The sequence below is a fragment of the Cnephaeus nilssonii genome (genome assembly GCF_951640355.1).
Source record: "Cnephaeus nilssonii genome assembly, chromosome: 4".
Classification (NCBI taxonomy): domain Eukaryota; kingdom Metazoa; phylum Chordata; class Mammalia; order Chiroptera; family Vespertilionidae; genus Cnephaeus; species Cnephaeus nilssonii.
Genome location: NC_137075.1, coordinates 103654120 through 103675402, shown reverse-complemented (window position 1 = coordinate 103675402; position 21283 = coordinate 103654120). Strand labels below are relative to the sequence as shown.

General features: G+C 61.7%; 2 protein-coding genes across 4 annotated transcripts in view; one reads left to right on the top strand and one right to left on the bottom strand.

Moving 5' to 3' along the window:
• The window catches only part of EVL (Enah/Vasp-like), a 109444-nt gene extending 105569 nt beyond the window's left edge, over nucleotides 1-3875 (top strand). For all 3 annotated transcript variants that reach the window (XM_079769029.1, XM_079769030.1, XM_079769028.1), the window contains 3 exons: nucleotides 1699-1765; nucleotides 2094-2151; nucleotides 3420-3875. In XM_079769029.1, the coding sequence (XP_079625155.1) occupies nucleotides 1699-1765; nucleotides 2094-2151; nucleotides 3420-3457 (163 nt within the window). In that variant the 3' untranslated portion in view covers nucleotides 3458-3875. The remainder of the gene's footprint in view (nucleotides 1-1698; nucleotides 1766-2093; nucleotides 2152-3419) is intronic.
• A 146-nt stretch (nucleotides 3876-4021) lies between these two features.
• Nucleotides 4022-21079, bottom strand: DEGS2 (delta 4-desaturase, sphingolipid 2). Its single transcript, XM_079769031.1, has 3 exons — nucleotides 20932-21079; nucleotides 7247-7989; nucleotides 4022-5639 (listed from the first exon to the last, which is right to left on the bottom strand). Exons 1-3 carry the CDS (start codon nucleotides 21011-21013, stop codon nucleotides 5493-5495), a joined length of 972 nt encoding a protein of 323 aa, XP_079625157.1. The 5' UTR covers nucleotides 21014-21079; the 3' UTR covers nucleotides 4022-5492.
• Nucleotides 21080-21283: the final 204 nt, after the last annotated feature.

Genomic DNA, 21283 nt, shown 5'->3' with positions numbered 1-21283 from the left:
GCCGTATGGAGAGAACGGAGGCACGGAGAGGTGAGGCAGTTGGCCCAGGTGACTGAGAAAATTTCTGTTGCAACAGGGACTGAACCTACAAGATGGGCGTGATGGCCCTGGGGGTCTCAGGCTGAACCCACAATTCCTTACAAACTCACTTGGGACCACGTTTGGCCTCTCTCTTGAGTTCATCTGGGAGGGCGGGGGAGCATTTTATTTATTCATTCGTTTTAATTCAGTTCTGTGCCCTGGGCCACTGAAGTTTCCTATGGCATGCAGCGGATTTTCCCAGCTGTGTTGTTATAATTGACACCTCCATTGTGCAGGTGGAAGGCAGACAGCGTGGTATTCGACATGTGCGTACACTGTACAGTGATTTCAGGGAGCTCAGTTAGCCTCGCCTGGTTACCTGTGTGTGTGCGGTGAGAATCTCAGGATCTGCTTCCTTAGCTACTTTGAAGCACACAATACAGTGTTGCCACCCAGTCACCATCCCCAGAGCGGATCCATAAGTCTGTTTTTTTTTTTTAGATTCTACATACAAGTGAGATCATACCATGTCTGTCTTTCTCTGCCTGGCTTAGTCCACACAGCCTCATGCCCTCTAGTCCATCCGTGTTGCCACAAATCGTGGCTTCCTTCTGTCTCACGCCTGAATAATTCCACATATGTATGTTCCACACCTTCTTACCCACCGTCTATCCATGGACACTTGGGTGGCTTCCGTGTCCTGACTGCTGTGGCTAATGCTGCAGTGAACATGGGGGTGCAGGTACCTTGTCATGATTCCCTCCTCCAGCGATTGCATCTCCTCCACATAAAACCCAGACGTGGGCTTGCTGGCTCTGTTTTCGTTGTTTGCGGAGCCTCGTGCTGTTTCCCAGCGAGGCTGCGCCAGCACCGTAGCTGTCACGCCTCCTCTCCCTGGCCGTGGACAACACCAGTCCTCGATTTCACCGCACGCTCTCATCCGTCCAGTCACGGTGTGTCCACCAGCCGTCACTCCCACGGGCCCTGCAGCCGTTCGGCCACGTCCTTGCCCTGAACCCGCAGGCCCCGCCCACCTCTCTGTCCACGTGGAGAGAAATCGGGCGTTCTGCTAAGATTTTCCAGGAAAGATTGATGTGGAAGAGACGTTACATTTCAAACCAGCCAGCTTTAGTTCAGAAACTTCTCAAAGACGCAGCCCAGGAAACGGAAACCTTTGCCTCCGAAGAGCAAAGCCACGTCCAAGGACGTTGCCTGCGGTCAGGCCTGTAAGGGGCGTGTTTGCTGCACGGGTTTTGCGGTTCGCATTGTACTCAGTGCCGCCATTGCTGGTTTCCCGTTTGGCCACGAACATAGAGCCCGCGGCGAGGACTAGCTTGTCGGTCGGTGTTTTCTTTCCCGGAGAGGCCTTGTGCGCGGGCATCGCTGCCTGAGAGAGCTCTCAGGTCAGAGAGCAGCTCCTCGGTCAGACCCTGAGCCCTGCCTCTTGGGCTGGGAAACATGGTCACAGCATCCCTGAGGTCCCGGAGGCGGCGCCGAGCCCGCCTCGGTAGCTAAGGAGTGGCCACAGACACCAGCGAAGAGGGTTTGAAGGGCCACGGGGCGGGGCAGTCTCATCCCGCAGGGCCCGCCCCAAGCAGGAGGCCCTGGTGCGCCCAGTGCCTGCTCAGGCTCCGTCCCCGCCCCCTGCCTCAACTGCACCCGCCGTCCTCTCCCCAGGATGAAGCCGGCCGGAAGTGTGAACGACGTGGCCCTGGACGCCTTCGACTTGGACCGGATGAAGCAGGTGAGCGTGTCCTTTCCTTCGGCTGGGACGCCCTCGGGGGCACACTGGGGCAGCCCCAGGGGGGCCCTCGCTGCAGCACAGTCAGGGAGCCAGCAGTGGAGGCGGTGGTAGCATTTGTCCGCGGGGCCTGAGGTGCTGGAGGCCAGGCGGGGCCGGCCAGGGTGTCCCATCCCCGGGCACACCATCCTCCCCCCAGCTCTAGGGTGTGGGTGAGGGTGATGTAGGGGCTGTGCTCCGGAGGGAGGCCCAGGATACCCCCACCCCTTCCAACACCTCACCCCTGCAAGGCCGGCTTCCCGTCCCTGCCTCTGAGGCTCTGCTCCCACAGGAGATCCTGGAGGAGGTGGTCCGAGAGCTCCACAAAGTGAAGGAGGAGATCATCGACGGTGAGTCGGGCTCACCCTGGTCCTGAGGGCGGGCAGAGCCGCACAGCACGGAGCCAGGGCGGCCCAGCCAGGAGGCGTCCAGGGCCCCGAGGCCGTTGGCTTTGTACTTGGGAGGTTTCCTTCTCCCCCTAACAGCCCACAGGCCCTCCCCATTCTCTAGTCAAGCAAACTGAGGCTCAGATGAGTGAAGGGACTCGCTAAGTGCACACACCTCCCAGGAAGCAGAGCGGCTGTGTGACCTTGGCCTGGGCTGGGGGAGCAGGTGGTGGCTCTCCCCAAGGAGCCTGGTTCCAGAGGGCAGGGTCGGCCACCATGAGTCACACCCGCCCGGGCCCCCACCCAGCCTTCGATACAGCGGCTCAGATCTGGAGCCAGAGGGGAGGACGGGGCTCCCAGCAGGGCTGGCTCGGCCCTGGGACAGCAGGGAGGCGCCTCGGGCCCCACCTGCTCCCCACCAGCGGGGGATGAAGTCACCGCTGGGTGGCAGAGGGCTGCCTGGACTCTGGAGAGAGGAGGTAAGGGTGAGAGCCTACCTGGGTGACGGAGCCACACCCTGTTCTGGTCCCAGCGGAGAACACTGGGTTCCTGTTTGTCGGGTCCCCGCAGGCCTGAGCTGGACAGATAAGGAGTTAATGAATAGAGAGAGCGAGATGGAGCTGGAGCCAGAACGGAGACAGGCCAACCATTAACTCGGCTTTATAGCTGGGCGACCCCAGGAGGGGCTGCCTGGGGCTGGCAGCAGCCTGTGTGGGAGCGGGCACAGGGGGAAGCTGCCTCAGCGGTGGGCGGCCCAGGGAGAGCGGGCTCTGCTCTGCGGCCTGGAGCAGCCTTTTACCTGACGAGGCCCCGCTCTCATCAGACTTTCTCTGGCGGCCTTGGCTCCAGGCCCGGTCCTGGGAAAGGCCCAGATTTGGGGGAAATGCTGGGGGTGGGACAGGAGGAAGCAGAATCCCTGCCCTCCTGGGGGAAGAGCTCCGGCCAGGGAGTGGGGGGAGGGGTGCCCACCTGCCCAGACCTGTGCCTGCCTGCCCCTCCCGGCTCCAAGGCTTCCTGCAGCCACTGCCCCACCCCAGTGGGCCTCTAGCAAGACTGCCAGCTGGGGGTGCCTGGGAGCCCACAGACCTCATCGGGCCTCTGACCTCGGTGAGCCTGGGTCTCAGGAGACCAGAGGCACCGGAGCTACCCCACCGGGGGCAGGCCCAGCGGAGGAGGAGGGGGGCTGGTTCCCGCCACACCTGAGCCTCCCTCTCCTCTCCTCCTGTCCTCAGCCATCAGGCAGGAGCTGAGCGGAATCAGCACCTCGTAAGTGTGCAGGGCCCGACCACGGCCCAGACGGACGGAGGAGCGCAGCCCCGGTCTCCAGCCACCGAGCGCGCACTGAAGCTGGATGTGTTTCACTTCAAGTCTTAACCTGTGAGAAATACTACAATGAGGGGGAAGTTCAATTCCTGGATTTTTTTAGATTCTACCTGACACAAAACACCAGGTCTACTCGCCTTTTTTTGTATTTTATATTTGTCTATTTAAGTGTAATTTCTTTTGGTTTATAGAAAAGACACCCCCAAACCACACGCTTCATTAGGTGGTTCCGCGTTCCTCCTGGGTGCCCCTCGCACCTGGGCCTGGCGCACTGTGCCAGCAGCTCCTCCCAGCGTCACGGTGTGAAGTCTGTCCACGCCCCTCGGTGTCTGTGTCCACGTGGTAATAAACGCTTACTGTCCACACACCGGCTTCCGCTCACTCTCTCGCCTCCTCTTAGTCGCTGCTGGCTGGGGCACCCCTTGTGGGGGAAGGCCCCCCGTCAGGTGACCAGGAGTAGTAGGACAAGATGGGGGCCTTGGGGGGTAGCTGGGCTGAATTCAGACGTGGGATGGTCGGGAGGGTGAGCAGGCAGTTCAGGCACTTCCTGTGGGGCCTGGGGTGGCCACGGGAGCCACACCCACAGGGGAGTGGGAAGTGGTCTTAGTGGCACCCTGGCCTGGAACATCAGAGGGAGTCCGCGTGCGCTCTGACCAGCAGGGCTGGGAGGAGGAACCCCCTGCACCCTCCACCGCTTGGTTGGCTTGGCTTCTGCTGAGCCCCCGCAGGGACGCCCCCGAGGCACCTGCCAGCCCTTCTCAGACCAGCCAGGGCGAGTCTGCCTCTCGGCCTAGCCAGTGGGCAGACCTGGAAGTCCAGTGACCACCCCACGGCCACCAGACACAGCAGTGTGCCCAGCCCCTGGCCCAGCCGCGTGAGGGCCACGGGAGGAGGGGGGAGGCAGGCCCCGGTCTGGCTGATGACGGGACCGATTTTCCTGGTCAGACTCTGGACATGCTTCATCCCATTGAGTGTCCTCAGCTCTGAAGGGAAGAGGGTTGATCTGCCCGCCAGGAGGTGGGCCCCGAGGCTCCAGTCTCTGAGTGCTGGCCCGAGTCAGCTGCTCTCCTGCTTCCTCCCGCCTCCCAGGCCAGGAGGCCTGCAGTCTCAGGGCTGGGAGAAGGGGACCCAGGGCGGACAGGAAGGATGCTTCCCGAGGTCAGCCGTGCCATCGGCCTCATCGAAGTCAGGCCAGAGCCATGTCCCCCTCACAGAGACACGGGACACCCGCTTGTCTCCCTCTGACTGTGGCCCCTGGTCTGTGAGAATCTCAAGTCCCATATCTCAGCTGGTTGGGAGGACAGACCCCATGGTGTGAAGCCTGAACCCTCGAGGCTCTGAAGGCTTCCCACGAGGGTGCAGGCTCGAGGCTGGATTGAGCAGGGGGTGGGGGGACTGGAGCAGATGACATGGACCGAGGGGAGGCCATGGCTGCAGCACCCAGCAGGGTGAACATGAAGGAGGGCTTCGGGGCACATGGACTTGGCAGGCATGCAAGGCCTTCTGCTGCCTACACCCACAAAGGCTGCCCCCCACAAAGGCAGGGCCCTCAGGAAATGCTGCCTAAGCACCCAAGTGTGGGAGCAGCAGCAGCCCCAGGGGCGGGAGCAGGTGGGGACCACCTCCAGGCAGCCAGGGGCCTCGTTCTCAGGCCCAGGCTGGGGCCGAGACCCCTCAAAAGCATGCCGTGGATGTGGAAAGGAACGCTGGTTTAATTTAGGGCGGGGCACACCAGACAAATCAGCCCGTGGAGGCTGCGCACAGAGCGTGGGAGGCAGGGAGGCCCAGAAAGGGCGGCCTGGCCTGAGGCAGCAGCGAGTCCGCGTGCAGAGCCTGTGTCCGCTGTCCCGGCGCGGTCCCGGAACCTGGGGACAAGCGGCAGCCCGGGGGTCCAGGACCAAAGCAGCCAAGGAGTTCTGAGCACCAGGCCGAGGGCAGTGACGGCCATCTCCGCAGCGACGGGCCGGCGCCGGCGGCCCAGCTCACAGGCCGTCCCCGGCCAGCTTGCACACCCGCTTCACCCTGGCGTAGGGCCCCAGGGAGTCCTCGAACACAAAGTCCCAGAGCACCTTCACCCACGAGTGGTGCTGCGGCAGGTGGTCGTAGTACTCGGGCGCGATCTTCCGCACCTGCGGGGAGGTGGGCGTCAGAGGCCAGGCCTTGGCACAGACAGGCCTCTGCCACACGTGTGCACGTGAGCATGTACACCCAGACACGTGAGCGTGTACACAATGACACACACCCTGTCATCTCCAGGGTGCCTGTGTCCAGCTCAGCCCGGCAGGAGGCTGGCTGGTGCCGGCCGTTAGCCCGGGCACAGTCCGCCCCCTGCCCAGGTTCAAATGCACCTGTCCCCGGAGCCAGCTGGAGTTTCTGATCCAGGAGCCGGGGCGGCCGGGCTGTCTCCTCAAGCACCTGCCCAGTTCCGAGGCACAGCCTGGCCCGGTCATTCATGCTCCTCACCCGTCCAATGCCCTCCCAGCCTGCCAACCCTCTGGCCTTGGCTCCCACCACACCCCCCATCGCCCTCCTCTCAACCTCAGTACTTATTTCCCAAATGCCTATTTGTACCCTTCTCCCCTTCAGCTCCTCGCCCCTGCCTGCACACGACCCCTCAGCTGCCTCCTCCGGGAAGTGCTCCCCGCCTCAGCACCTGCAGCAGCAGCAGCGCCGCCCCCATGGAGGGCACGGGGCACACCAGTGCTCAGGGCCTGCGTGAGAGCTGCAGACGGGCTCAGGGAGACGAGGTGACCTGCACGGGCGCAGGCGGGGCCGTTCACTTTGCCCGGAAGTAAAGACTCTCACAACCACCCGAGTCTAGGTTCTGGCTCTGCTGCTTCCTGGGACAGGCACCTCCCCTCTCCACCTTTACCTTCTCATCTGTGAAATGGGGATAATGGGTAAGGCGGGCACCTGCCAAATCGGCTTGTGGTGAGGCTTAAGTGAGGTGGTGCTCAGCCCAGAGCCGGACCTCAGTGCCTTCAGCAGGACGGGAGGGGGAGGGCTGCACACACAGGATGTCAGACTCTCCATCACACAGGCCAGGGCGCAAACACCTGCACACCCAGACAAATGCTCACACATAACCATACGCACACATACATGTACACGCCGGCACACTCATAGGCACACATGCAAACCCCCAAAGGCATGTGCACCCCCATGCACACACAGAAAACCCCACTGCCCCCTCTCCTGCCCTGAGGGGCACCTCAGCTCTTCCTATCCCACCCACACCAGACTGAATGCCTCCTCCTCCCGCCCTGCCCTCCTCCTCCTTCAGACATTCTCCATCCCCAGGCCTCCCAAGGCAGAGCCACCAGCCCAGACGCTTCCACTCGGCACCAACTCAGGCCGAGCCCCTGGGGTCACAAACCCTCCCTGTCCTCTCTGCCCTGTGGGGCCCCTAGAAAGCAGTTTGCCCCAGGATGCACAGCCGGTACAGGCCCTGGCTGGGCTCCATCAGGTCTGCATTACACTAAGCGGTCTGAACTGTAAAAGCGCCTCGAGCCCCTGCCCTGCCCGGATTCACCTTGTCACTCTCCAGGCCCACGCCCCGCCCCTCTGGGCCTCTCCCTTGGCCCTGAGACCACAACTGAGAATGTGGCCACTCCATGGTCAGCATGAAAGGAAAAGGAGGTCAGAGCCTGGCCCCAGGTCCACCCCGCCACACCTCCCACCTCCTCAGACACCGTGCACCCCTCACCGCCGCACCCCTGCCCACGCGGCCACCTACCAGGGGCAGGTTGCAGCCGGGGATGCTGGGGAAGTCGTGGTGCTCCATGTGGTAGCCCACGTTGAAGGTGATCCAGTTGAGGGGCCCATAGTAGGAGTAGGTCTCATGGCCCTTGAGGAACATGTAGTGCTCAGCCACGAAGTGGCCGGAGATGGGGTGCAGGCCCAGGCCCAGCAGGGTGCTGGCCAGCAGGTAGACCATGGGCTTGAGCCCCCAGAGGGCGAAGATGGCCGCGTCGGCCGCCAGCTGGACCAGGGCGTTGAACACCTCCATGCGCGTCAGGGCCTTGGGGTTCACGCAGAGCGGCCGCAGGGAGTAGAACAGGGGCTGCAGCACCAGCCAGAGCAGCTTCCGGGCCGGCGTGCAGAAGAGCCAGCCCTCCAGGCGCGTGGGCACGTCCACGTCCAGCCCGTCGCCGCCCAGGTAGCGGTGGTGGTCCACGTGGTACTTCTTGAAGGAGGCGGCATAGGGCACGCCCACGGGCAGGTTGGCGAAGATGGCGAACCAGCGGTTGTGGGCGGCACGGCCCGTGCCAAAGGCCGTGTTGTGCGAGATGTCGTGGATGGCCAGCGTCAGCGAGTGGTTCACGCAGCCGCCGAAGGCGTAGGCCCAGAAGAGCAGCCAGCGCCACGCCAGCCCCCGCACCAGCCAGCAGGCCAGCAGCTGCACCAGCACCAGCCCCAGCACCGTCCACTTGAGGTGAGGGTCCGGCCGCATCAGGGCCTTGATGGCCGGGTACTTGGCTGCAGGTAGAGCCAGGAGAGAAGGCGGTGAGAGGGGTGTGGCTGCATGGGCCCCCAGCCATATGCCCCCTCTCCCTTCCTCCCTCCCTTCCTCCCTTCATTCCATTTGTCCCACTGGCTTCCCTCTGGTCCTCCTCCACCATCCACTAAGCCCCCGGGCAGTGACACGGGATACTTAGCCCTCGAGGATCATGCTAAGACCTTGACCTGCGTGTGATTCTGGACCTAGGACCAGCCAGGCCTGTGGGCGCCCAGACAGTCAGACCCGCCTCCTCCCCACCGCCTGGGGGCGCTGGGGACACTTCCGGGGGGGGGGGGGTAGGGGGGCTGTGCCATCAGCCTAAAGAGCAGGTGTCACCACAGGTCACAGAAACGTGGTCAGAAATCAGAGCAGCTGCAGAGCCAGGAGCCGCTGGCTGCGCCCATGACCCGCACGCAGTGCAGCAGGTGCCGTGGATTGGGACCAGGTGGACCAGGCACATCAGGAACCGGGAGGGGCAGCGGCCAGGGGAGGGGCCATGGAGGGCTCTGGCTTGCTCTCAAGGGTTTCAGTTCTTAAAACAAGATCTGAAGGAAGGGCCATAAAATGTTGAATGTGTTTATTTTGGAGGGTGGGTATTCGTTATAGTATCTTTTGTATTTTCTATGTTTCGTTTCTCAGAAAAGGAAAAAACCATGAGAGTTGGGGTTGGCCACGCCCACGGAGGCCTTCCCGGCCCAGAAGCAGCAAACCCTGCAGGAACAGGGAGAAGGGGTGTGTGGGGAGGGTACCCTCTATCAAGACAGCCGTGCCTTCTAGAAACCTCTGCAGCTGCCAGGCAGGAGGGGCCGGCAGGGCCAGGCCGGGGAGGGTGCTACGTCCAGGGACAGGGACAGACAGGGTGACAGACGCCCGCCAGGTCTGCTCCGTCCCGCCTCCCAGGGCACAGCAGGCGGGCACTCAGCGCCGCGATGCACAGAGGGAAACTGAGGCTATAAGGGTGGGGCTTGTCCCAGGGCCCCCTCCTCAGCCGTGGGCAGCCTCAGGCTCACCCTCCCAGGCTGTCCCATGAAGAGGGTCCCAGGACAGCAGCAGAGGCTGGGCCCCAACTGGACTGGCCAGGCCAAGGCTGAGTCCTGCCCAGCTCTGCCCAGCTCTTCCGTCCAAGTGACCCAGGCAGTGGCTCCCCCTCTGTGCTTGGTCCGGAAGGATGTGACAGCCCAGCTCAACCGCCCCAAGGCCCTCCTCCCTCCTGCCAGCCCTGTGTCCCATTTCTAGATGAGGAGACTGCGTCTCAGGGTGATGCCCGGGCTCAGCCGGCACCTGAGGCCATGTCCCCAGCCTCCCTCTTGAGAAGATGCATCTGGCATGGGGACGCCAGCCTTCAAGGTGTAGTGACTTCTCTCCCGTGACTAAAGCTAAGCCAGGATGTCCGGCTACAGCACCCTTTCTGTCAGAGCCACCCAGCAGGAGACCGGGCTGTTTCAGAGGTGGTGAGCTGCCTGTCCCTGGGAGTATGCAGAGAGAAACGCAGCAACATGGCAAAGGGATTCTGCTCCAGAGGGAAGACTCAGGCTCACAATCGGAGTTGTGTGGCCATGGGTTCGTGCCGCCTCTGTGGGCTGTGGTGTCCAGTGTGAGACGGCGAGGACACGGTGCGCCTCCCAGTGTGTCTGTCCCCTCGGACCGGTCCTGGCTCCCGGACAGCAGGACAGCCCTCATCTGCTGAGAGATGCTGGGGGTATCGGGGTCCCCGAATCCTAGCATCACAGGCCACCTCTGCCCAGGAAGCCAACAGAATCCCCCAGGCAGTTGCCCACATGCCCGCCTACCCCCCAGCCTTGGCCTCGGCTGGCAGCCGCGGCGATGTGGGCTCCACACAGCCCTCCGGACAGCCTGCCACTGGCTGAGTGGCCGATGGGTCTCAACCCAACAGCAGCTGACGTGGGTGGGTAGAACCAGGACTCGCCGCCCCACTCCCACCCCAGCCACCCGGGGCCTAAGCCCGTGATCCTGGGAGCTCCCTCCCTGCCACCGGCCAACGACACCACCCAACCAGCTCCGCAAGCACGGCGGTCACAGCGCAGGAAGAGTGAGCGAGCGAAGAAAGCGTGAGTCAGCCCCCTCCTCCGGCCACGGGAGGCCACAGCCGTCTCTGAGCACTGGGAGGCAGCCGCGTCCAGAGTGACTCCAAACCCAGTTCTGGACAAGGATCTTCTTTATTTTACTTTATTTTTTGTTAATCCTCAGCTGAGGATATTTTTCCATTGATTTTTAGGGAGCGTGGAAGAGAGAAGGAAAGACAGAGAGAAACATCCATGTGAGAGAAACACATCAATTGGTTGCCTCCTGCACGCACCCCGACCAGGGCCGGGCTGGGGAGGAGCCTGAAACCGAGGTACGTGTCCTTGACCGAAACTGAACCCAGGACCCTTTGGTCCACAACCAACACTCCCTCCACTGAGCCAAACCAGCGAGGGCTGGACAAGGATCTTGAATCCACAATACGTAACCATCTCCTACCACTGAACAACAAAAGGCAAACAACCCGATTTAAAAACCGGCAAAGGCCTTGAATAGGCATTTCTCCAAAGATGTGCAACTAACCAATGAGCACCTGGGAAGATGCTCAGTGTCATCCGTCGCTAGGGACACGCAAATCAAAACCACGATGAGATATTGCTTCGCACGCACCAGGATGGCTACATTTAAAAAGCAGAAAGTGACCGGTGAGGACAATGTGGGGAAACGGGAACCCTTGTTTGTACGTTACTGGTAAGATCACAAAAACGGAACAGCTGCTGTGGACAACAACTTGATGGTTCCTCAAAAAAAAAAAAGTTAAACACAGAATTACCATGTGACCCAGCAATTCCGCTCCTAAATACACACCTAGAAGAATGTAAGCCCTGGCCGGGGAGCCCAGGTGGCAGAGCACGGTCCCGATACTCCAAGGCTGTGGGTTCAATCCCAGGTCAGGGCACATTCAAGAAGCAACCAATGAAGGCATCAATAAGTGCAACAACAAATCGATGTTTCTCTCTCTCTTTCTCTGTCTCTCCTCTCTCTAAAGTTAATTGTGGTAAAATATATAGAACATAAAATTTGCCATTTTAACTATGTTTTGTTTTTGTTTTTCTCTTTTTAAAAAATTTCTCAGCTCCAAGGAGCCGTCTCTGAACCACGGACGCGGTCACCGGCAGGATGAACGGGTGAGCACAGGACGCCCAGGCGGAGGCGGGAGCAGGGACTCAGGCTACGCTATGCTTGGCGATGGCTGGTCAGCACACGCGCCCAATGAGCAGGGTTCAGGCGCACACAGTGCCAGACCCCCGCTGCACGTCACGCTTCCTGAAAGCCTTAGGCCTGGGAGATGGTGGGGACCCTGCTGAGCCAATGCCAGGCTGGGTAACTGCTCTCCCGGTCCTGCCCCGCGGTGGCTGCTCGGGGCGTGGCTGCACAGTGGGGGGCCAGCTGGCTGCCCAGGAAAGGCCAGAGGTCCCATAGGGTGCTCGGCACCCCAGCATCATCCCACCAGGTGGGGCGAGAGAGACCAAAAGACCCAGGCGGGGGGTGGGGGAGAGAGGCAGGTGGGCAACTTGCGGACCCCACTTGGGAGGGGGGCAGGGGGCAGGCCTCATCCCAGCGTATTCCTGTCCCAAAAGGGGTCACAGTGAACAGGATACTTCTGAGGGTGTTGCCCAGGAAGATGGGTGCTCCAGTGGAGGATGGGGGCTTGGGGGCGGGAATCCGGCAGGGAAACAAGTTTCCCGTGATGGCCAGGGCGAGAAGGAGGTGCCAGCAACCTCCTGGTCAGGAATGCCCTCGCCCACAGCCCTCGCCTACAGCCGGGAGCCAGGCAATCGCATGCAAAGTGCCCTGAACCTTTGCATACCTGGCTGCGGGGCGGGGACCAGACCCAGAGGCTCCAGCCTCCCGCTCACCAGCCGTGGCCTCTGGGCACCAGCCTCTCCCCTCGGGCAACTGGGGGCCAGGCCCTCACCTGCCAAGGTGCACCTGGGAGCCAGCCCAGCCACCAGCCTCCACGGGAGGGGGGGGGGGGCGGGGGGCCTTCCCTGCTTCCCCTTGGAAGGGGGCCAGGCCTGGGGCCGGAGGGCGGGGCAGGCCACACCTGCGCCAGGTGAGCACTGACTCGCAAGCTCGGGGCAGCTGAGCGGACCCTGGCCCCAGGGCCCAGGCCAGCACAGGCCACTCCTGTGCCCCTCAGAGGCCAGGGCAGGCACAGAGCTGCCAGCGGTGACCTTGGACAGTGGGCCTCCGGTGCCCTCCATCAAGCAGATAGTGTCCTGCCTGTGGGAGCAAAGGAGAAGACCCCTGGGTGCCTTCCCTGCCCCTGCCCCGCCACCTCGGGGGGCCTGGAGCCCCCTCCTCCTTTCCCAGTAGAAGCTCAGGCACAGGGAGCCAGGTTCCCAGCCCCTCCCCCAGCCGCCCCACCTCCCAGCTTGGGCTCAGCACCTCGGATGCCCACCTGAGCCCCCGAGCCCCCGGAGCTGTTATGACTGCAGTTAGGAAGCACAGTTCTCAGACCTGAGGGCACGCACGGCCATTTCTGACCTCTGGGACCGTGGGTGCCGCTCGGGGAGGCCAGACTGGCCCAGGTTGGCTTTTACCTCCGCTCCCGGCCCGGAGGGTCCCTGGACCTGGCCATCCTGCTGGAGCAATGAAATGCGGGGCCGAGGGGTGAGGCAGCTGGATGCTGGCAGCTCGGGGGCGACCCCCAAGATCACCTCACTGGGCCTGAGAGCACCTTCCCCCACAGAGCAGGGAGGAGCCCACAAGTCCGCAGGCCCAGCACAGCCCTCAGGGAAGCATGCAGAGCAGGCACCGAGGCCTGCAGCCTGGTCCCGGGCGCCTGGGCTAAAAGCATGGGGGCGGGGCAGGCTCAGAGGGGGGCTGGCACCCATCGTGCTGGGAGGCCTCCAGTGGAGTCCCCAGAAGGCCCCTCCAGGACTAGGGCTCCTCTGGACCGTCCTAACAGCCCTGTGGCCAGGAGCCCGCTGGCTCCCCACCCCGCCTCCCCATCCCTTCACCCACGCCTGCCAGATGGAAACTCAATCCTCACTCAAGGGAAACAAATATCTAACCTTTTCAGTTCCAGAGCTTCCGGCTCCCTGACGAGTTGGGAGGCCTGGGGGACCTCCCGGGGAGCCGCTCTGGGGATCACCAGCCACACGGACCCAAGGCTGAGGTCACTGGGCAGGGCAGGACTTGGGGCAACTGGAGCCATGGGCTTGGGGTGTCAGCTGGGGGAGGTCAGGGAGAGTCACAGGAAGACAAGACAGGGGCCCATTGAACTTGGCAAGGGCATGGGGGACTCAGCAGGAGCCATTTCGGCACAGCCAGGGTTGAGATGGCCGAGAGGTGAGGTGGTGAGGGGCGTGTGCGGGCATGGAGGGGCAGGACGCAGGGTGGGGTCACGGACAAGGCAAGCAGTGCTGGCCCGACAGGAGGGCCTCTTCCGGGGGCTCAGGGAAGGCAGACGAGGAGAGGGGGTGGGAGTGGGGAGGGGGAGAGAACCAGAACCGTACCCCCCAGCCACCCCAGGAGCCCTGGCCAGGCTCTGCCCCCGTGGGACCTCAGCCAGAGCAGGCGTGGGTGGCCACTTGGAACCAAAGACAACACCAACGCCCGTGCAGACGGCTCCGGGCAGCGGCCCGGCCAGAGCCGCTGGCCGTGAGTGACAGCGTTGCCAGAAGTCACACTGTCCAGGCACAGCACAGAAGGGAGGCTCTGAGACCCAGGGCGGCCCAGAGACGGTCAGACAAGGCAGGGGAAGGCTGGCTCTGGGGCAGCTGAGAGGACCCTGGCTCTGGGACCCAGAGCCAGACGTGACCTTGGGACCCCCCAGGCCAGGCCTGCAGGATGCAAGCGGGACCAGGCCTGGACACAGAGACCAGCAGCGGCTGCATGCCTGGCATCTGACACACACTTACCCAGACACACACACACACACACACACACACGCCCAGGAGGGGACCACCCCCATCACAGAGCAGAGGAAACAGGTTCCACCACCAGTGAAACACCTGCCTAGTTTCCAGGGGCCCCTCTGGAGGGTGGAATGAACCTCAGCCCCCAGAGGAGCTGGGCTGCCTCGGGCAAAGCGCCCGGAGAATCTGGGTCCCGGTTCAGGAGAGCCGCACTGCAGCCCGGCTCAGGCCCACCGCTGTGTGCCCTTGGGCAAGGCCCTGTCCCTCTCTGGGCTGCTTCCTCACCAGGGTGCCCACTCGGACAGCCCTGGGGCTGGGGGCACATGGAGGTGGGGTCTGCTCTGGGGCTGGGGGCACATGGCCACCGTGGGGTGAGGAGGCGGCAGGTGCTCAGGGGCTGGAAAGCAGGGCTCCAGCAGGTGTGTGCACTTACATGCATTACATATATTTACATACATGACAGGCTGGGTCATCAGGACCCAGAGAGCAGTGCAGGAGGACACGCCTGCTGGGAGGGCAGCCTGACCCTAACCCCACACCAATCTCAGCTGTGGACCCACGATTCCCCCCAGAACCTCTCCTGGCTGCTGCTGCTGGGCCAGCCTGGCGGAGGGAAGATGGCAGAGCCGCAGCCGGGCAGGGGAGGCGCTGGGCCCGCACCCCCGCGGACAGCGGGGTCCCCAGGCGGGCACCAGGCTCCTGCCCTCAGCGCAGGCCTCCGCTCCTCCCTGGGGTCCGGCTGGCGATGAAGTCACCCCCTGGTCTCCAGCGGGGCTCCTCCCCTCTCTCACCTGGACCTGTCACACACCAGGCCCGGCACCGGCACCGGCTAGGACGGCTCCACCCCCAGGGCCGCCAAACACCACTGCTGCCCGTCTCCTGTGACGGCCCAAGTCTCCAATGTTCCATCGCAGAGTCAGCTCCTGCTGCCACCTGCCTCCGAGCTCCCGCCTGACCCTCCGCACGCACACAAGCCCGCGCCTTCCCTCCCGGTCCCCACCCACGGCCCAGTAACCGGACCTCCGACAGCCTCTCCTGACAAAGGCGCCAAAGCCCTGCTAATCCCGCGTCCCAGCCCGCTTCCTCGCAGCACGGCCGGCGCCTGGTGCGCCAGCTCCCAGCTCAGCCTCCCGCCTTCTCCGCTCTGGAGCCAGAAGGCGGCCTCGCCCCGTCTAGTCTGCGTGGGAGGCACTCCGGGACCCGGTCTGACCGAGAAAAGGTGGAAAGTGGCCCAAAGTGCCTTCAGCAGTCGCTGTTCGCCTCCTCACCTGCCGCTTGTTAAACCTGCTTTTGCTGGTTGACAAATATTTGCTGAAGGTCTGTGGCAGCCAGGCCCCGATCACAGAGATGGAAGGGGTTCCCAGGCTGCGCGGGGTGGGGTGCCGGGCATGGGCAGTGTGCCCCGGATACAATGTGCCAAGAGAAGGAGACACACACACACAAAGCCCAGTGACAGGCCAGCCAAACTCAAAGGAGAAAGAATGTGGATTTAGCCCCGCAGGTGTGGCTCCGTGGTTGAGTGTCCACCCGATGTGCCAGGGTTCAATTCCTGGTCAGGGCACATGCCCAGGTTTCAGGCTCGATCTCCCCCGGGGCGGGGGGGGAGGGGGGAGCAGGTGCAGGAGGCAGACAATCGGTGTTGTTTCTCTCTCATCAATGTTTCTCTCTCTCTCTCTCCCTCTCCCTTCCTCTCTCTCTAAAATTCAATAAAAAGTGAATATTTTTTTTAAAGAATTTGGCCCTGGCCGGTGTTTCTTAGTGGTTAGAGCATCGTCCCTATGTGCCAGGGTTGCGGGTTCGGTCCCAGTTGGGATGTGTGCAGGAATGAACCAATGAATGCATGGGCGGGTGGAGCAATGGACCGGTGTTTCTCACGTGTGCACGGGGCGCTGGCTCTCTCTCTCTCACCTCTCTCTCTTTCTTACTCTCCAAGTCAATAATTTTTTAAAAATATTTAAAAGGATTTGGAGCCCTGGCTGGTTTGCTCAGTGTCAGCCCAGCCAGGGGCCCAGGTGGTAGTGGGCTCAATTCCAGGTCAAGGACATGTACCTCATACCCAGGTTCAATCCAGGTCATGGAGAGAGTGGGAGGCAGACAACTGATGTTTCTCTCTCTCCTCCCCCCAACTCTCTCTAAAAATCAATGGGGAAAATATCCTCACTCCTGGGCGAGGACTTAGAAAAAGGGATTTGGGCTTGAGAATATGGGGTGGGGCTGTGGAGTGACCTCGAGCGGTCATAAGGCATCTTTTTCAGGTAACAGAGATACTCTAAGTTGAATGACTAAAAACCACTGGACTGTGCCTTTAAAATGAGTAAATGTTACAGTATGTAAATCATACCTCACAAAAGCTGGTGCAAATCAAGGAAGGCGGGGGGGGGGGGGCCACACACCCATCTACATGGAGGCTGGAAGGGGACACGTGATTTAGCACCTGCCAGGGGTCATGTGTCAGGGACCGAGGACAGACAGCGGCTCGGTCCCACCTCTAACTCGCTGGGTAACAGTGGGCAAGCAACAAGTTCCCGGGGCGCTGCTGTGCATAAAACGTGCAAATGTCTACGAGGCAGAACAGAGAGGACAGAAGACATACTCCAGTGAAAAGACCACGGGCCAGCCAGGGGAGGTAGCTGTCACCTGGGCCAGCACAGGGCCACCGTAAGACAGAGTGAAAAACAAGGCTCAGGCCCTAACCAGTTTGGCTCAGTGGATAGAGCGTCGGCTGGGGACTTAAGGGTCCCAGGTTCGATTCTGGTCAGGGGCATATGCCTGGGTTGCGGGCTCAGTCCAACGTGCAGGAGGCAACCAATCAATGATTCCCTCTCATCATTGATGTTTCTATCTCTCTTTTCCTCTCTGAAATCAATAAAAATATATGTTAAAAAAACACACACACACTCAGAAATCAAGAAAAAGGACAACTTTGATGGAAAGGGAACCAAGGGCATGACAGGACATTCACAAAAGAAAGCCGTGAAAGCAGGAAGAGCAGCTCAGCCTCACTAAGCGGCTGAGAAATGCCACTTAAAACGGGGTGCCGCCCTAGCCGGCTTGGCTCAGTGGATAGAGCTTCGGCCTGCGGACTGAAGCGTCCTGGGTTCGATTCCAGTCAGGGGCACATGCCCAGGTTGAGGGCCCGATCCCCAGTGGGGGGTGTGCAGGAGGCAGCCGATCACTGATTCTCTCTCATTACTGATGTTTCTATCTCTCTCTCCCTCTCCCTTCCTCTCTGAAATCAATAAAAATATTTTTTTTCAAAAACGGGGTGCCTCCCAACCACCAGCTGCAAGGATGACACCTCGCACTGCGTGCCCCTCAAAGCGCTGGGCTGGAGCCAATAACTCGCCGGCTGTTTCGTGGGCTCCCTCAGACCCTCGGAAGCCAGGGCCGCACCAGGCCACGCCGGGTGGAGGTGGGCCTGGCCCTGCCCTCGGGGAAGCTCACAGGTGACTGGGGAAGTCAGAGAGTTGAAGCAATCACCCTACAGATCAAGGCAGGATTGAAGACAGGGCAAAGGCCGCAGATAAAGGTGAGGAGCAGGGAGCAGGAAGGAGGAGCTCAGCGGGGAGGTAGGGGGAGGTAAGGGGAGGTAGGGGGAGGTAGGTCGTGGCGTGGGCCAGCTCCTCACTTCCCAACTCCATGATCAGTGATGATGCATGTTGATCACTTAATATTGATCATAGTAGAAATATTTACAAATATTTACCGATCGGGGCTCTTGTTCCCTCCAGAGACTCGATCACGTAACGTTTACCAGCACGCAGTGTGTGTGTGTGTGTGTGTGTGTGTGTTGTTAGGGAGTGTTTTAGAGAAAAGGGACATTTAGGCTGGAACCTGCAGGATGCATAGGAGTTCGGTAGAGGGAAAGAATCCAATCCAGGCAGAGAGAACAGCATTTGCAAAAGCCACGAAGTAGGAAATGGGCAGAAGGCAGGGTGCGTTCCACAACGTGGCTAGAGAGCGAAAAGTAAGGCGGGGCCGGGCCAGGGCCTGGGTGTGCCACACGGGCCCAGGCAGAGGCGGGGATTCCAGCAGGGAGGCCCGGGGAGGGTCTGAGCACAGAGGACATAACCAGGTCAGTCAGGGTCCAGGAGGAACCCCGCCAGGATCACCTATTCTCTGTGCTGCTGTGGGCCAGACCCACAGCACCCCTTCCCGCCTCCTCACCCATGCCCTCCGCATGCCCATCACAGCTCACCGACCAATCACAGGGCCCACAGCTCGGGCCAGAGATTAGCTGGCTCCAGGGGAGGTCCTGCTACTCCGAGCAGGAGGGGAAGGAGGCACCCCCTCTCTTCTGTGGAATCTTGGGGCTGGGCGGGCACAGACTAGGCATCGCCGGCAGCCTGCCTGGAAGAGGGGGCAGGGTCTGTGTGCTGACTGCAGCAGGGACAGGGGCGCGAGAGAATGGCCCTGTGACCCACCTGCTCTCCCCCGGCAGCCACATCCCTGTGGTCGGGTGAGAACCGTCCCCACATCCCCAGAGCGCGGAGCGGAGGGCTCAGCCAGTTCTGGTCTGGATCTCACCGCTTTGCCGCCGAGACATCCCCAGCCAAGTTCTTCCCTGAGCAAATGATCCAACCCGTGCCAACAGTCTTACTTCCTTGTTTTCCTTTGATTATTTGAACTGCTTTTCACTATTCGTGTGCCCTATTTTTGTAAGTCAAGAACAAAAACAAAATCACAAAGCTATTTGTTTTTGAAAAGACAAATCCAAAGCCTGCCTTTTGGCCACACCTGGCTTGGGTTCTGATCTCCACCAGACAGACTCCCAGCACAGGAAGCCTGGGCCCCGCCTGGGACACAGGGCTCCGAGGGGCTGCCGTGGGATCCCCTTCTGCTGGGACACCGAGTCCTGGGAGCAGGTCCCCACCCAGGCAGGCAGGCAGAGCTGCACGTGGACTTTGGCCCTGCCGGAAGAGCACTCGGCAGCTCTGTGCCAGGACTTTCTGGGTCCTGACTCTGAGATTAGGATCTTTATTGAGCATCCATTTGCCCTGGCAGCTTGGCATGGGCACAGCAGACACCTGGGTGGGACACAGCCGATGCCTGGGTAGGGCCGCAGCACGTCCTGAGCAGGAGACTGCCTGAACACCAGCCCGGCCTCTGTGGCCTCCAAGCTGTGTGGCCGTAGGCAAGCCGCTTCCCCTCTCTGAACCTCATGCTGCTGCCTCTTCTGTAAAGAGATGCTGGCTGGCAGTTACCCATAAGCCATCTCTGCAGCTGGAAATGGCACAGGTGGTCCCTGTCCTTGGGGAAAACGCGGGCCTGACCGCAGGGGGTAACAGCTGTCAGGAAGGTAACGTAACATTCCCTCCATTTCACCTGCACAACATCTCTGTTAGAAAGTATTACCACGAATCCCTTTTAATGCCAATAAGCCTCAACTTCCTCACCTGCTTATTGGCTTGCCTGAGGTCACATGGCTAGTGAGTGCGTGTTGAGTCCTTGCCAGGAGGTCACTGCACAGCCACGCCCTGGACCCCTGCAGACTGCCCCAAAGAGACAAGGACCCCTGGCCTGAAGCCACGGAGCTCCCTCGCCCAGCCCGGGTCCACGAGGGAAGCCAGGGGGGCTTCCTGCAGGAGGCGGAACTGAGCAAGAGCCCGTTGGGCAGAGCAGGGGAGGACACTCAGGCAGGGGAATAGCAAATGCCAGGGAGGGAGGGAGAATGGCACAGTCCCAGGCTTCAAACTAGATGCAAAGGGAGGACCCCACAGCACCCAGTGGGAGTGGAAATGATCAAGGCTCCCTGGAGACTCAGCCCTTGAGAACTTGTGTAGCCCCTGGCCTGGCCAGGATGCCCCCTGCTCCCAGTCCTCCGGCCTTCCTGGTCACCTGTGCAGCCAGCGCCCAGGACTGGTGCCGGGCCGTGGCTCCTCTCTTTAGAGAGGTCCTTCTACAAATCAATGTCTCTCTCTCTCTCTCTCTCTCTCTCTCTCTCTCTCTCTCTCTCCTTTCCTTTCTCTCTCTGTAAAAATCAGTAACAATTTTAAAAAGTAATAAGGTGCGTATTTCCATAGTCTTGGGGGGGGGGGGGTGAGGAGACACCGAAGGGCAAGCACTACAGCCAAAAACGAATCCCTCCAAACGCATTAAGAAAACAGCTCCTGTGATCGCACAAGGCAAGTTGTAAAGGAGAAAATGCGTTGCAACATGTCAGACACGGGGTTAAAAGCCTCCAATACCAAGAGCTCTAACAATCAACACGCAAAAGACCAACCCGAGAAAAAGAAGCTCCGCTGGCCAGAGAACCACGCAATCCGGTTATTAAATAAATGTACATGAGACCCACAGCGGACACTCCCGCATTCTCAGCCTCACCGGCAAGACAGAAGTGCTGCCAGCGGGGTGTGGGAGGGAGGCAGGCGCATGTCCACCCGCGGACGCCGCCTGGCACTGTGGGCGCGTCCCGGTGGCATCTCATAAAAGCTGTTTTGGAGGTGCGGGCCCTTTATCCCTCGATCCCGGGCCCAGAGGAAGGCGCTGCATGTGGGTAACAATGACCTGGTGGGACCCTAGACGAGAGCGGGGCGGCCACCGCGCGTTCAGCCACAAGATCCAGGACAGGATCCTCTGGGCGGGATCCTCGGTACAAGCTCTGGTTTTTAAAGCAGCTGAATCTCTGGTTCAGCATTTGCTTCCATCGGGGTGCCCCCATTCTGTCTACACGGCGCCCCCTCGGCGGCCGCGGGAGTGACGGGAGCGTCCCCGGGCCGGGGCCGCGCATCCCCCGCAGCTGGTCCCGGTGGCCAACACCTGCGCCGCCGCGTCCCGCGTCCCGAGGCCCCAGGTCTGCGCCCGGGTCTGCGCCCGGGTCCCCACCGGGACGCAGCAGCTGAGACGTGCTCCCCGGCGCACCGGTCCCCGCGTCCCGGGTCCCAACACGGAGGCAGAGGCCGGGCGGGGGGACGCGGGGGGACGCGGGCCGGGGACGCCGGCGGAGGGGAGCCGCTCCCAGCGCCCCGGAGCAGGGGTAGGGAGTGCCCAGGGGCCCCGGGCGGCGCTCACCCAGCATCTCCTTCCGGCGCTGCGTGTGCGGCTGGTCGGTGTAGACCCACTCGAAGTCGCTGCGACCCGCGCTGTTGCCCATGGTGGGCCGGGAGCGCGCACGGAGCAGGGAGCAGGGCACGGCGTCGGCGCTCCACCTGTCCCGGGCCCGCGCCGCGCGAGGCCAGTTAGGGGCTTGGGGGCGGGGCCTCCGGGGGCGGGGATTGAGGGGGCGGGGCCTCGGGGGCGGGGACTGCGGGGGCGGGGCCTCAGGGGCGGGGACTGCCAAACCTGGGGCGGTGGCTCCCCGGCCTGGAGGCTCTGGGGCCTCGGTTACCTCCGTGGGGAAATGACACTGAGCGCGCCCCGCTGC

Bases quoted from the DNA above. Each gene is read 5' to 3' on its own strand.
- DEGS2 (XM_079769031.1), bottom strand. From the start codon at position 21,013: ATGGGCAACAGCGCGGGTCGCAGCGACTTCGAGTGGGTCTACACCGAC. The intron at 7,990-20,931 runs GTGAGCGCCGCC...CTCTACCTGCAG, and splicing joins GCGCCGGAAGGAGATGCTGG to CCAAGTACCCGGCCATCAAG. The intron at 5,640-7,246 runs GTAGGTGGCCGC...ACCTCCCCGCAG, and splicing joins CCGGCTGCAACCTGCCCCTG to GTGCGGAAGATCGCGCCCGA.